Here is a 16,674-nt window from a genome sequence, read left to right on the forward strand (position 1 = left end):
CTAGACTTGTGTCAAATCCTAATGTTATTATTACGGTTACGGATGTTTGGAAGAACTTACAGTGTTATAGATGAAATAAAAATGTTTATGTACTCCGTACAGTTTTTATATTTTAAAAAATATATTGATATAAATATATATACCGATATTGACTAATATCGAATAGTTCGATGAAATCATTCGACTGATTTCAACAAATCTGTTGTATTTTTCGTTACACGAAGATTATACGAAAAAACCTTTTATGCCAATACTTGAATTTAGTGCCTTAACGAGTTGAAACACGTGAAATAATAACAGAATATTAAAATGTATGGACGATAAATAATACAAACTCAACTGTTACTAACATGAATACTTAAGGGTACTTTCATTTGATTGAATAAACACGATCAAAACCAGCATAAAAAAATAGCACTACAAACTACTAAATTATATTACGAGTACTAGAGTAATTTTGTGTATTGGAACGAAATTTTCATGTACTGGAAACTACATTCGAAATTGATGCTAAATATTAAAATGATTTTCGCCTAACCCGCTTCGTGCGAGCCTGTAATTAAATGCTAATGATAACGACTCTCGGATGTAATATCGAACGAACGTTCGGCGTACGCACGAGGAAAGGGCGGCACGAGAGGGGTAGTCTTGAAGTTCCTTTAACTTCTCATATGCCAAACTTCACATCCTGTGAGAATACCGCGATAACTTTAGTACAGAGTTATTGCGCGTATTAATAGTTTCACATGAACAGCATTACACAACCATTCGGACGGTTTCGACCAGCAAAGACTAAAAAACGGTTTGTGTACGATGACGCAATCGCCATTTTCCGTAACGTACCCGAGCAGTTTGACGTATTCGATACTAAAAACAGCATAACGACGACACTTGTTTTCATTAGGAAATTTTTATCTACACCGGAACCGAGATACCAAGTTGCGGAAATTAACCCGATTACTCGGTTAGCGGTGTCTGCTTGTATTTGTTATTGGTGCGCACGACGCATATACGATACAAATAAACTACACGAAGTCTATCATTTCTCGGTATTTTCGTGGCCTATTCCAATTATTATCTTTACAGCGGTCCGGATATGGAATTATTTTGTTTCTGTTGAACAAAAACAAGCGTTGATTTTGCTTCTTGAACGCAAACACGAACCCGGGTCAACAACGTAGAACTTTGATCAGAAAAAGTAACACATTAATTTATTTAGCGTGAACCATCAATATTGCATACTTGTCTACAACTATTGCCCGAGGTCAATCTAAATGTAATTCGCGGGGAAATGAGGCGGGAAGGGCGAAACGGCCGGCGCAGTAAATAGAACAACACAACGATCACCGCGCGGATACAGACTGGCCTAAATAAATACCGATATCCGTGTAGTTCGTACACATACGCGGGTGCACACGAAGAGATTATGGGATTTCGTTTCGAAAAGCGCGAACCCGACGTATAGGGAGGAAAGGGCAAACGCCAATTCGGCGGCGAGTTTGGGGCCGAAGCGATACACCGACACATGAATTATGTACGTTAAGAGCCCGAGGGAAAGGAAGAAGAAAAAACAACACAACCGGGAAACATAATAAAAGGAACGTTTACCCCAGGCGATATTCCCTTACAGTGTCCGCAGCGTTACGGCTCGTTGGTGAAAAGCCAAAAATTGTCCGTTGTTTTTTCTATGGTCCGATCCGCCGCCTCGCCGTTTATTGTATCACGGAAGGTTCATACATTATTACTGCCCACTACCGACTATGAAATTGATAAACTCGTTTTTTTTTTCGCCTACACTAGACGACGGTATTTGAAATTAAAGGGGGTCCGAGTTGAAATTGGCAATCCGCCGCCTACGACCCAACCAATCGTCTAGGTACTAGTTGAAAGGACGACCACGTGTGTCGAAAACAACCAGCACGTTAACTCGACCATTGAACGAGTTGCTAAAAAACTAGATTTCACTAACGTGTTCTCGTAGTAAATCCAAATAACAAATCGCACAAGTTTATTTTCACTGCACGAACGGAATGAAAAACCTGAATAGGCAGAAAAATTAATTCATAGACGTACACGTATTGCCTATCGAAAACGCCGTTCAATAATTGCGCAATGTTTTCAAACCATCGAATAAAAAAAATACTACCACTACAACTCGTTTCAACAGTCCACACGCACAAGTCTTTCAAACCTCAATCCTCTTCCAGCAACTACTATAGCGAGTTAAATGTTTTCTATGGTCATAAAGACTAAACTTTATTTATTACCCTATTTTATACCAAACGATTTCTGGTCCAGTTCAACTATAGCGCAACAAACGGCCATTATGCTGCTCTATTCCAGAACAATTGAATTCGTCTTTCTTCTTGTCTCCATTTTGTTCGACCAGTTGACTTTAAATTAAAAAGCCTTTTAACAATCGAGAAATATTTTACTTATCTGAATGGATAAAAAATACATCGACTTTTATTAGCTCTGTAACTGTTATTCGAAATAACACTGATGTCAGTGGTACGCTTTGATTTTTATTGGCTCGGCGTAATACGTAAAATACAATTCAATTATAAATTATGAAACTATATTTAAATTACTTTCTGATGGCATGCGCAATACATGTCCAGGATCTGTAGAAATCATCTATATGTCATATTAAAAATTACGTGTTGCCAATTTATCATTATTTAGACGAAATTAAGCGTATTATAATCTGTACGATAGAGGCAAATCATCACAAGTCCATTACATCAAACAACTTGATAAGTTATTGTTTATACTTACTCGATGAACGATTGAAAAATAGCAATACCTTACTTTAAACAGTCAACTTGTGATAGACTACCTCTAAGGTACATAAATATACTAAATAAAAATAAGTAACACGTTGATAAGAGTCATATTGTAATATTGATTTAAACCGGCGGACATAAATGACAGATTAGCTGCACGTTTAAACTCTTTAAAAGTACTTACTGCACTTTACTTAAACATAACCGAGATAAAAACTTAAAAAAACAAACCGTCGGAGATTAAATTCATATTATACGGTAATTTTGTAAGTACACTGAAGAACCTGTCCAACGGTTAACCCAGCGGTTTTTTTTTATGATATAAAGACGCTAACTGACAGTGTAGTGGGTATAAGTTCAAAGTAATGTTAGTTGCGAATTATTTTGAACGAAAAACACTTTTAACATAAAGCATTACAGACGATGATCGGGTCACTAAAATACTTTTAGCCGAGAAAAATTAAGGCGTCTCTCTCACCCAGTTCCAAGGGCCATTCGTCGTTTTGCGTATTAAAAAAAATATTTCAACAACAAGTGACGATACGTTTTGCCAAATAGAAAGTTTTTTTTAATTAAAAGTATCTACAAGTATATTGATGATGCCGGGAGTTATGAAAGAAGTTTAAAATATTTTATATACTCACTTACCAAGATGAAATGTCAATTTGAATATTAACACTGGCAGTACATAATACATAAAATTAAATTCTTGTCTCCACCAAAAGAAAAAACAAACTTTTCTCCGAAAAACCTAGTTCAAACGCAATGACAATAACACGAAATGTTCGAACACGGTAAGAATCAGAAGGGAGAATAAACGAAAAAACACATTGTGTTCGTTCAATGCAAAATCCGAATGATAGTAAAAAATGCTTTTAGACCTCTTTGTTTGACAAAACAATTTTAAAAAACGATGTACTTATAAATTTAATTTTTTCGTGGGTACTCAAAAAAAAAAAAAAATCACTTTATTCATACAAATTAACGGTCTATATAATGATGGAAGAAAAGACATCAATGGTGACTACGAGAAAGACGACACTATACAGAAAACAATATTGTTGGACGACTCGCAAACGAGATTGCTTAATTGCGGCATCGTGTTTTAATTGAATTTCTCTTCGGTAATTTTATTTATATTTCTTATTCTCTTTTTTTTCCTTTACCTTTATTGCTACCGCCCACAAAAGCTCATAAAAATCAAGGCAGCGACAAAATGCATAACACTTAAATGTATTCTTCTTTCAAATGCCTAAACATTAAGAGTGGAGAACTCGGTTAAAAAATGTATCGATTAACATTTAAATTACACCGACTATGAGTTAATTTATTTTTCTAAACGACACCCTTTGAGAACGAGAATTACGGGCAAGTCTTAGTAAAACACAATTGCCAGATAGGACAAGATTACGCGAATTCTCGAACGGTAATTTTAATTCAATGAAGTTAATACAAGAAATAAAGTTGTTATAATAAACCGCTGACGCCGTTACTGAAAATGAATTCCACCAATACAATTATTATCAATGACTGCGAAAATATTATACAGGTTATTAGGGGAATTCATGTGGAATTTCCTCCTCCGATGTTTTATGAATAATGTTTTAAAAGTTTATTCATTTCTGTAGCCTAGACTGTTTGATCCGCCACCCTACGCTGAACCGACGAAAAAGTAACAAAACAAATCCGGCTGTCAATCAATCATTATTAGCGCATGTGAAAAATGCCTCAATTAATAGTCCGTGACATACGAGTTCCATACGGGTTCATTCACTGAAGTTTTTATCGTGAATTTTTCAAAAGTTAAAAAAAGTAAAATACTATCTTAGCGAACGTCATTAATACAAAAATATTTTCATAACTTTCATCGGCCGATTTTCATAGTAGAACAGTAAAAAGTACAATCATTTAGTAGATTGTTGTAGATTGTCAATAATCACTACTATTCCTCGCAAATAATAATAAATGAAATTAATAAATTTTTTATTAGAGCAATCGAGACCGCCAATTATACGATACGATTACTTATGCGTTTCATTGTTCTAACCTGTTCAATTTCACAGGTTTCACTGAAATCGCATGTGAAATATAATATGTATGCATGAGAAACGCAAATTACTCCTCCTTTTGATCTACACGCGTGTTTGCATTTCTCATCATTCCTCAAGAACACACATAAATATACCTTCGCAAAGACAAAACCCTCTGGCATTATTGTCATCTCTCGATACTCATTAATCCGCTCGAAACAATAGTTACTAAAGAAAGCTGTTTTCCTTTAATTTTCAATGATTTACACAGACGTTAATTAATGTACATACAAATAATAAGAATAATAACCGGCGTTGATGTTTATTATCATAACATCATAACGATCCAGTTAATAGACTGCCGATATTAATAATTGTCCATAAAAACGTGTTAAACAATAATCAACACACTAAATAAAAAAATAGTTATACTTAATATTAGCGATTAGAAAAACATTCACTCGATTTTTTTTAACGTTAATTACACAACTACTTGACTATAAAAAAAAAAATTAAAATATAATATTACAGTAAATTTCTACCGATAATTTTCCTAGTGTTTCAACAACACATCTCTAATGCTTCAGAATCTGAGTTCAACAAAAATATTTGAACAATACTCAATTTGGAGGACATAATTAATACAATGTGTAACATTCGCCTGAATCATAAAGCAAACCTTTATAATTAATCATTTAATATATATATATATATATTATATATATATATATAAGGTATATTTTAATTATCAGCCGGATTGAGAGCCACCGACTAGTTATAATTATAACCCTATTGTTTGATGGATTTTTGTGGCATGCGATCATTTATTAAAAAGTTGAAACCCATAACCCAGAAATATATCCAACAACTTTTTATACAAGTACAGACATTTTTATGATTTTCATCTTTCTGTCCATTGGACAAGCACCGAGAAAAATTATACACTTATTTACGGCAGCGAGAATGTATACACCTGCTGATTGAAATAAAAAACAATTACCCGTAATTAACCATTAATTCTCTCTAAGAGAAAGGAAACACATAATCACTGTTTTTATTTAGTTTTATACCTGCAAAAACTTAATGTACTTACCAGATGCGAACGCGCAGACAGCCGAATAGGCTAACACTATGGTGATCAGTGTTTGCCAAGAGTACATTGTCCGCCTGTAAAACATAACAATTAAGACATCATGTAGCAAAGAGTTGTTAACCCACGCCAAACCATACACGTAGAAGCTATAGCAATTTTTCACACATTTCCTATATATTTCATCTAGCCTGTTGGCCTATACGTTTAACTGCCTATATCATATTCGATTTCCATATGTCTAATCATAGGCAATCAAACGGTATCTATGTTTCATTATCAAGAAATATATTTTACAGTGTTTACTAATTGAACTAACACATTAACAACGTTCGATATCATCGAACGTAAGATTTCCGTTGAACTATGGATGTACAGAGGATACTTAAGGTAAGGGCTGATGTGATGTGTACCGAACACCACCACATTGTAGGATTAAACAAAACACTGCGTCAGATTAGAGATTTTTATATGTTTGTCTTAAACACAAATTAACTAATGCGAAAAATGTAGAAAAAAAAACACTTCGCGATGATAACAAAATGAAAAACGAAACGGTTGTCGTGTAACGAACGGGCGCCGGTGGTAAACATACACTAACTGATCGGCGGCGGCGGCAGCGATAGAGGCGGCGCACGCCCCAAGGCAATACGCGCGTGCGGCCGTACCTCACCATCCCCTGACCACTGCCGCCCACCGCGGTCACAGCCAATTGGCAAAAACCGTACAACTGCCACAGGTATTGCCTATGAAGCCGCGCGGCATTCGGGAACGCGACGCCGCCCGGACAGAATACTCGACGAAGGTTCTTATCCGTCCGACAAAAGACGCCAAAGACGCCACGGAGACTTTCCAACGACTTTCGCAAGATCCGAAAACACAAAAAGGTAAGCAAATGTTATTTAACTATACGAATTTATTAATTCTTAGTATTGAGTATAAATGGCGGCAAACAAATTCAGTCAATCTACCAACATTTTTTTTTTACTGAAATTCTTTAGTGATAATTTCAAAGTTTTTTTATAATTCACGTAGAGAGTATGTGATTTCTACTAAAATAAATAAAAAAACTAAACAAGATTGTAACGCTCTATAAGACACTAGACATTTGTAAAATGATAAACATAATACATGTATTTTTAATAATAAAAATACAGAGTTTATATATAATAGTTTGGAATTAATCAAGAAAACATTTTCTACCTACGTCACTAAAATAGATTCATATTTTGGCCACTTGATTTTTCTTGTCAAAGGTCTTATCTAATTCACTTATCTATGCGAATGGCATGCAATTTGTGTCGACAAATTCACCAGTTGATTCTTTCTAACATGCATACAATAAAATATCAATTCAATTATAACCTATTCCACAACCCTCACTGGATAATTGAATGCAAAAAATGATCAAAGATCGAGAATACTTATTACTCGCGAAAATATGACAAATTTTTAAAAGTCCTATGAGTACATTAATTTTAACTAAGGTTAATATATATCTGTAACTTCGTCAGCTTTAAAATTGAATATAATAGCATTTATTGTTAAAATCCAAAAAAACCACATCATTCTTACTTTAATTTTATTAGGTACTTAAAGTTTCGTAATCGGTACCCTTTTAATATTATCATTATTATTATATTCCTAGATAAAATTGAACAAGACCATTAAACACGGCAGCGTTGCGTTAAAAGTTTGTTTTACGAGTTACCTTTACTTAACGTTACCGCCAACTATCATTTCAACTACTCCAGGGCCTCAATAATATGTAGCCACACATAACAACAAATTTGATAAACTTGAAAGCCATACATTCATGTATACATATATCGCACAATGTATATAATATATTACTCGACAATATCTCATCCATATGGATTTTGCTCTATTCTAGTTCTATTTCGGTAAAGAAAGTTTAAATTAAAACAGGCACGTAATAGGAAAGTTTTGTAATATGCGAATGGATGAATTAAGAATGGCGATTTATTATGTGCATATAACTAGATGATCAAAAATCAATAATAACAAAAACGATTATGCAATTTTAAAGACTGCGTTAAAAGTTTACATTTAGCTAAATTATAAATTAAACAAAGAAACTGTCAAATGGGACAACTTGAGACGGATTGTTAAACTTGGGGCGGATAAATATCCAATACCATATTTGTCGTATCAGTCTACAACAACACTAATAAAATATTCACAAGTATTGTTAAGAAACACAAAATATTTTTTCTCAAAAATTAATTAATGAAATCTGTAAAATATATAAAACTAACATTAGAGATATTTAACTGGCCAAATCTAAACATATACTAATTGACGATATCGTATTAGTCTTGCATATTAATACCAAATATTACATTCTACAATAAACAAACCGTCAAATGTTTTTTATACAGACATGTATATCGGTAACAAATTCTGTTTACTTAGTAATTATTGTAATAATTTGAACTAAAATAACAAAATAAACACATTTTAGTCTCATTACGTTAAGGTCCCGAAATGGATATTTTCAGGAGTCCCATTACAATTCACTTTTCGTTTATCACTAACCACATTTTCAAATGATGAGAAAAATGTCTTTATTTCATTTGAAAAGGCTCCAAAGATTTATAAACTACAAACACTTGCTTCCCTTAAACCGGTCTGAGCACACCAGCTAGTAATAATCAACAAATACCGTTAGACACACAAACAAGAGGTTCGTTTAACTCAATTATCCAACCAATTATATTTTTATAATAAATTTTCCATGAAAATATAAAAATTTTAAATAAATTACACGAACGAATTATAATACTCCAAAAAATAAATCTATACTCCTTAAAATAAAATTTGGTTAATTTAAGTTTTATAGCAATGAATTTTACCGAGTAATATTCGAGCACTGTGTATAAAAATAAAACTATATACAACCAACAAAATAAAATACTCATATTATTCATTCTGTAGCACAAAAAAATTATTATTTATTTAAAAAATATTATGTTTGCAGATATAAATTCACATGATTTATATGAATTCTGGAATAAGTTTTATTTATATATTTATACTTAGTTTGTATAAATTTGGTGACCGTACTGTATAAGTTACATCATAGACTAGGCCTTAAAAAGTTTTCCCATATAAAATTCATTTTATGCAAAAAATGTTGTTGGTGAAAATGGGATCACTATTAGGAAAAGTTTGCGTTGGAAAAGCGGCGATTACCATTGCTGTAGAAAAAGTTTGCTCGACGTATGCGCTTTGAATATACCTATAGCGATAAACACACATCAAGAATGACAAAAAATCCCTCAGTAATAAAAAACTCTTCCGAACGTAAATTGAAAATAACGCTTTATTCATAACTATTTATTAATGAACGACCGGATGTTGTTGTTTCGGTATACAAAAACGATAAGTCACCTGTGGAACACTACTAAATATTAGTCGGAATGGCGTTTGGCCATTTATTTGTACAGACGTCGATAATTGAAAACCCCACAGCAAACAATATAAATATTTATTGAAACCTATAGACGACAATAGGGTAAAGACAAATACTGAAATAACTAATTAACCTGTCATACAAATAAAAATCATTATTGACAATAACGTTTGGTTATTACCTTTCAGGACTTTTACAATATTGATATCAATACGCGATACACATTTCACAATTATATATGTACGGAAGTTTATTAGATAAATGAACAATTTAATTAACCAAAAATACAGTAATATATAATAAACGTGTTAATGGAGCACGTGGGAATGTTGAGCGCATTGAAACTTAGAAAAAACTATGACATCATACAAAACTAGACTACGCACAGTTTGGGTATCTGCGTCACGATTGAGAAAAATGCCTCCGGGGAAATAAATAAATAAACGTTTTCTGTGGAATTGTAATTATTATATTGTGATGAGTTCCAGATTAGGTGGTGCGTTTTGCGCAGAGATTGGTTACCTTGCAATATTGTTCGGAATTATCGTCAACGTGAAAACGGTTACTTAAGTCCGTTAATGAATGTTTTATTTAAATTAATGTTCCTGTAGGAAGAGTGTGCAAAGGAGGCGAGTAAACCTAAACGCGGAATGAATATTCATCTTCGTCGATTCGTCTTACAACACCACCGCGGTCCATAAACTTTCTTTCCGCGAGAAAATAATAATACCGAATGGATTTTAAAAGCAGACCGAGTAAGAGATATAATTCTACTGCATACAAATATCGCGGAACTTATGTGCTTCGTACCCTATTCTTGTCCAAAATATCCACACGCTGTTAGTCTTATTAGCACCGTCTGATGAGTTTTTTTATGAGCAGCGCTATTACAGTGTAAATCTCGACTCGTAAATACCAATAAGTCATGTTTCCGGTGGGAAATGTATATAACGCCTTAAATAGTGATAAGTAGATATAGCGGTAAAGATTTTCGAGCGCTAAAAGAAAACTAAGAGAACACACCCGTTGGGACTCGTGAGAGATGAAACGGCAAAGGACGACATAACTTCTTGTATTTTCACGGCAAACAATAAATAGTAAGAAAAAAACGTCACGTTGTTTATCTTTAAAGTTCCACACGAGATATTACCGAGAGTGAAATAATAATACCAATTGAATGTTTGATCAAAAGTACACAATTTCGATCAGTGCTTTATTACATACATTGATAGATTCTCTAACTAACTTAGTTTCTAAAGAACCATAACCTCGTATAATTTTATTCTTGAACTTTTTACATTTATTTGACTATAACAATTTGAACAATTTACATTTAACTAAATTATATTAGTTCAAAATTATTATTTTTTATCGTTAACAAAATGTAATCTGAATAAAGACACAACAACACAGATTTTTCCGCTGAATTAACATTTTAAATAATATGATTTTCAACTATTCGTGTACACATTTAAAAATTTATTTTTTTTTTAGTTTAAACAACTATAGAATCAATTTCGTTTTTGATTAGAACTTTGAAGTTTTTTCTTTGTGGATAGTTTACTTTTATCATATTATTTATAACGTATTCATTCTTCGTAGATTAATGATATTTTTAATGCAAAAAACTAAAATTAAATTCATACTATGTGTAGATTAAAAAAGCAGGGCAATCCATAAATCACTTAATGTTTTTTAAAGAATATCTTTAAAATCATTTTTATACGATTTTATATTTTGTTGTTATATAAGGAAGTAGAATTTTTTCTTTTTCAATAAAAATTTTTATCTAAACAAATCAAATCCACAAGTTTGAATGAAAAATTATAAGAAAATATTTATATTGCTACCAAGTAAGATGTTATTTTTTAATTTCTAAAAGGGATCTATTTTTTCATATTTCCTGTATCAGAAAACACGTCTTAAATAGATAACGCTAATAAAAATAGTTAAATAATTAAGTCAACATTTATTTTTATATTATTATAACATTTTCAATTTAATGATATATCATTTAGAACAACTACTCCATATTATGTAGTAGTTCACTTATACTGGTCCTTATATACATCACATGACTCAGACTAGGTTATCGAGTTTGAAATGCGGGTTGTTAAAAAATTGTTGTTTGGCAATGAAAGTTTGCCCAAAAGTTTGTTTGTTTGATCTGTCATTCAGAACGTGGAATATTTTATAATAGTTTAATACATAACATAGTATCATTAATATGTTAAAGCAATTAATGTTAAACACCAACTTGTGACCTACAACGTTCCTCTCGTATAATTAATTTAATTAATTTAATGAACCCTAGGAAATGGCTGGTTAAGTAACAATATTGTATAACAATTCGATGGTTGTTCAATAACACGTGTCAAATTTATGAGAGAGCATATGCAATTTGAGACGACCAGCTACGGGTCATAGTCAGGGGAAATATTCTGTAAGGTAGTTAGCCGTTGGATAACTGTTGCTATGAACAATATTTTCGAAAGAAATACATCATAGATAACCATAAACGTGCTTTGAAATTCAATATTACCGACGCATTTATTATGTGCACGCAGATAAAAACCACTTGGGAAAACTTGTAACTTATTTTTTGTTTTTAATTATAAGTTTAAAAAAAAAACTAATGAATGAACATAATAGTATAATTTTTTAGAAATGAACATTATGATAAATCAACGCTTATTCTTGGATAGTTGGTAAACAAAAAACATTATCAAAATCTCAGTTGTGGAAATTATTCAATGCATAAATGAAAATAATTTGATTCAATTTAAAAGAAAAATACAACACAAAAACAAAAGATTGATTTTTTTTTATAAACAATGTACTTAAAAAGTGATTAACTTGACGGGCAAAAATGTTTAGTTAGTATTTTATAACACTCATTAATTAAAATATAAAATATCGTTTTTATAAAATAATCTCGCGTCACATGTCTGATATTATAATATACATCCATAACAAGCCATCTTGAATGATGGATTATTTCTTTAGATAAGTTTTTTACTATTTTGTGGTAGTTAAAAAAAACGCAATCTGGTTTAAAAATAAAATCAACTTAATTTTTAAAAAAACAAAGAAAACATTTTAATACTCCATTAAATGATTTTCTCATACAATGACTGCTGCGCGTGTGTTTAATAATAACTTCACAAGAAAATATAGTTAAATATACTATTTTAACACGTACATTTTTACTGGAGTTTATCGTAATTATCATACGAAAATAATTCTTATAAAATTTAATGGAACTAATTAGATGTATCAGTAATCGGCTTTATTAATTTACTATACTAAGTAAATTACAAATTACAAATGACAGCAATGCATTATTAATTTAGAAACCTTGTTTGAATAATGCGCAATTTAATTACCATTCAATAGAAGTAATCGATAAAATATTCTTAATTTACGCGTAAATATATTAAAATACTTAAAAATGTAATTTTTCAGAAAAAAATTTTTTTTTAACACGATACATTTTCTAAAAGTTAAAATCCCCTAATATTTTATTAGAAAACACGTAAGCATCGTGATTAATACAGTTTTAGTATCATTTATTTTTATTAAATTAGGCATTGAAAGTAATGTAAAAATGCTCATTGATATAACAAAGTTTGACTGACACGATACGAATAGACACACCTTCCATTACTACTTGTCGTATCCATTACTGTGATCCATAGTTCATACACATCAAAAAACAATGATGCTAATACTGCTATCCTACACTCTCTCTTGAAAAGTATAAAAACAATATCCACATGAACATTACGACCAATAAGTACGTGAACTGTCTAACGCCTCAAAAACTGGTAATACGATCCGACTTCGAGTAGAATGTGTATTTTTATATTTTATGCGAATATAAACACATAACTTTGACAGAAAACACATGAACGGTTTTTCATTTTCTACAAGAAAATAATTTAAAAAATGTGAAGTATTTTTGAGTGGTTGAAAAATGTTTCATGATCAAATATTAACTCACGAGTGGAAGCTCATCGAACTTTTGATTAATTTTAAGTATAATTAAACATAAAGCGCATAAAATGTTAATTTTAAGAAAACATTATTTAATCTCATAATTCGAACGGAGCCCGGAGAGGATTGAAATTATTCACGAACACGTCTGAAGCCTAGTGACGGTGATCCCTAACAGCATCGAACACTTAATATTCGGTGAATATTCGAATGGCACACTCCGTTTTGTTTACTAATTAACCTAAAGGAATGTTTACCCGAGTCGACTATAGTTGGCGACGGACTGTTGTTCTAAATCTATCTAGTTCCGTTGATAATTATTTATCGAACGCGATAGGAACTTAATTAAAATGTCTCTGCTTGTGCCATTTAAATAATAATAATAATAAATAGTGATCGTGATTCACATGGCCGAACTAATCGATGATGTTTTATCATAAATTCAATGCATTCTTTGTATATTTCAAACAAACGCGCCAAATCTAATTTTCATATTTTGCATTAACGCGAAGTTAGTAACGATTACTCAACCGAATTATTAAAAAACTTTTGATGTCTGTAAATTATTATTATTATTAATTAGTTAAAGCTGTTATCGAGAAATCAATACACATAAAATTAAAAATCGAAAATATATTTATTATAATAGAATTCAAATGAGGTTCGAGTTGTTCAAATAGCACTTTTATATTTTAAAAGTCGTACTCGTATGTCACTACAGTTTAAACACTCTATTTTAACACGGTCCTCGAACAAGTTAAACTGTGTATCAAAGTGTAAAGAGAATAGTAAATAGCAGATTATAGTAAAGAGATAGTTAAGGTACAGTAAGTAACAACAAAGAAACCTCAAACGGCGTTTATAATATTATTAGTTTAAAACCTGACATGAGGGAAGAGGACGAGTTTAATTTCGCATTTCATTAAGCTCTCTGACCGTTATTTAAACCGGGTGAACAAGAGAACACACACAAGCACGTATGACACTCCCGCCAACAGGTCTCCTTCGCACCCTTTAGGGTCCCAGTTAAATTCGAAACCGTCAGAGTTTGACCACAATAAATCTGCTAGCCCGTGTAATTGCGTTTTACATCTTGCCGATTCACAGTGAGGCTGAGAGAGATTAATACGCGACAAATCTGACGGGTCTCCTGGAGCTTTCTACTTTCTCGTTTACACAATGGAATCTGTTTACTGTAATAATGAAATGGCCGATGAACGATATACAGACTCAAAAATACCCTAATGTTTCGAAAGACCAATATGACAAATGTATTTCGAAAACCGTAATAATAATAATAATAATAATAACGGCACACGCCAGTGATATATGCTTGAAAACTATTGTAGTAATTATTTAATTTTCTTGTTTGGCGAACAATATTGTAATATAAAATTAATTCTAGTATTTCATTAAAATAAAAATGTTATGATAGAAATTTAGCAGATTTAATAAAACACGAATGTATTCAATGAACCAAAATTCGATTATTACCTTATTCTATAGATTTCAAAATATTAGGTAAACCTCTAATTGTATAACTAATTATAAATAATAATCATGGTACACAAGTTTTCGTATTAGAAACTATTTTCAAATAAACTCCATAAAGATCGCTCGTTAGCATTAGTGCTTAAGTCCAATTTACCGACTTTTACCTTCCATTACAAACACCATCAACAAATAAAATTAAATTGAAGTAGCCGAAAAACTATACCCAACAGTCTAAATTTTAATTCAATTACAAAACTTGCCATAGTAGTACACACACAGAGTGAAAAGAATTGCATTCACCAAAAAAAGACATTATTCGTTCTGTTGAACTTCAACTAATATTTCGAACGTCGTATTTGTATATATTCTTACACTTGTCATAGGGTTCTTTTTATTAAATAGTTTTATTGATTTATGTTTGAAAAAGACTTAATGGAATATTTAATGAATATGTGGCAAAGAAGAATCATGGCACTAACATTGTCAAAAGATTTAAAGCTCAATCAAGAGTTATAAAATGTACGTTGTCTTTTTATTGATCTTTTATCTTGACAAGCACTAACTTCGTAAAACAGCTAGAAAAAAGCTTTCACGGACAGACGGTCAAACAGTAAACTCAATTAAATCAGTAGCAGCTAAAAGTTTGGTCTAAAATTCGTTTATGACCGATGAAAGCCTTATAAGAGAGTGCACCTACACAAGAGATTGATCAAGAGTATATAAAGAACTGAAAAAAGGGAAACGTCACCGTCAAAGTATCATCATGATTACAGAATTTTTCACTTGAGTTTTCCGGTCTTTAGAAAATCAAAAGGTCTTTGTAGTAACGGTATAAAGAGATATGTACACGCATTATTGCCTTTAGCGGTTACAGTCTCTATATGTTTAGAACCAATTCCTTTCTGCGAATAACATAATTTTATTGCTACCGTCAAACTTCAATGTACAAAATAATCTTGGACAAGATATTGCAAAGTTATAGATCAAACGTCACTTAAATTTTGTTTAACTTAATAACTGTCTTTCTTCGTATTTATTTTAATTACTAAAAATGCGAACTTTCAAGCCATAAAATATAGATGATACGTAATTAGAAATAAAAAAAAAATTCAAAAACTTTTAATATCAAAATCAATCAATGACATCGTTTAATAATAATAAAATCGATACTGATCCTACTTTAATGTATTTTGTTATGAGCCTTTCACATTACTGTCTATAATTTAAGTAACCCTTATAACCACGATAATGAGTAGTAGTGGTACGGAATGAAACTTGCAGACTTTAATTTATTTTATTATTATGTAGCTCACTCGTTTTTTATCTTTACAAATTTCACAGATACATTACCGGCGTATGATTAATACTATCAAACCCCAATCATCAACACATATGAAAAAATTACAATTTAAAAATTATGATATTATTGTCATTCAGTTTGTTTACAATTTATCCACTATAATTTTATTTAAAATGTTATTGGCATATTTAAAAAAAATACGTTATTTATGCGTTACAAATATTATAATATACTCAAAAAATCGACATTATTTTTATATAAAAACCGTACAGCACGAAAATTAAATTTTTCAGGACAATCAAAAAACATCATTACTATATAAGAAATGGAACTTTTATATTTAATAGTTAAAAATTAATTGATGTTTACACAATAATCGACTAATAGTAAAAGAAAAACTTTTTATTTTGTAATTTACAAATGAAAAAATTATTTTAATTATTTGTGACAACATGTTTTTATATGAAACTATTGGCATTGTTTTATTAGCATTTCTCTTAAATATACAAGTTAATTAAAAATAAAACTTGAAGATTTGGCAA

The 16,674-nt window shown here is 31.1% G+C and overlaps 1 protein-coding gene across 5 annotated transcripts in view; it reads right to left on the bottom strand.

Annotated features, from left to right (window-relative positions):
• Positions 1-16,674, bottom strand: part of LOC126900045 (tyrosine-protein phosphatase Lar) — a 104,441-nt gene that overhangs the window by 73,778 nt on the left and 13,989 nt on the right. For 4 of the 5 annotated variants that reach the window (XM_050675487.1, XM_050675482.1, XM_050675499.1 and 1 more), the window contains exon 3: positions 5,910-5,983. In XM_050675487.1, coding sequence (XP_050531444.1) covers positions 5,910-5,983 — 74 coding nt within the window. Of the gene's footprint in view, positions 1-5,909; positions 5,984-6,046; positions 6,492-16,674 lie in introns of those variants that run through there. The other variant, XM_050675491.1, reaches the window with a different exon arrangement.

This window comes from Daktulosphaira vitifoliae, unplaced genomic scaffold (genome assembly GCF_025091365.1).
Source record: "Daktulosphaira vitifoliae isolate Bord-2020 unplaced genomic scaffold, ASM2509136v1 Scaffold_1, whole genome shotgun sequence".
Classification (NCBI taxonomy): Eukaryota; Metazoa; Arthropoda; class Insecta; order Hemiptera; family Phylloxeridae; genus Daktulosphaira; species Daktulosphaira vitifoliae.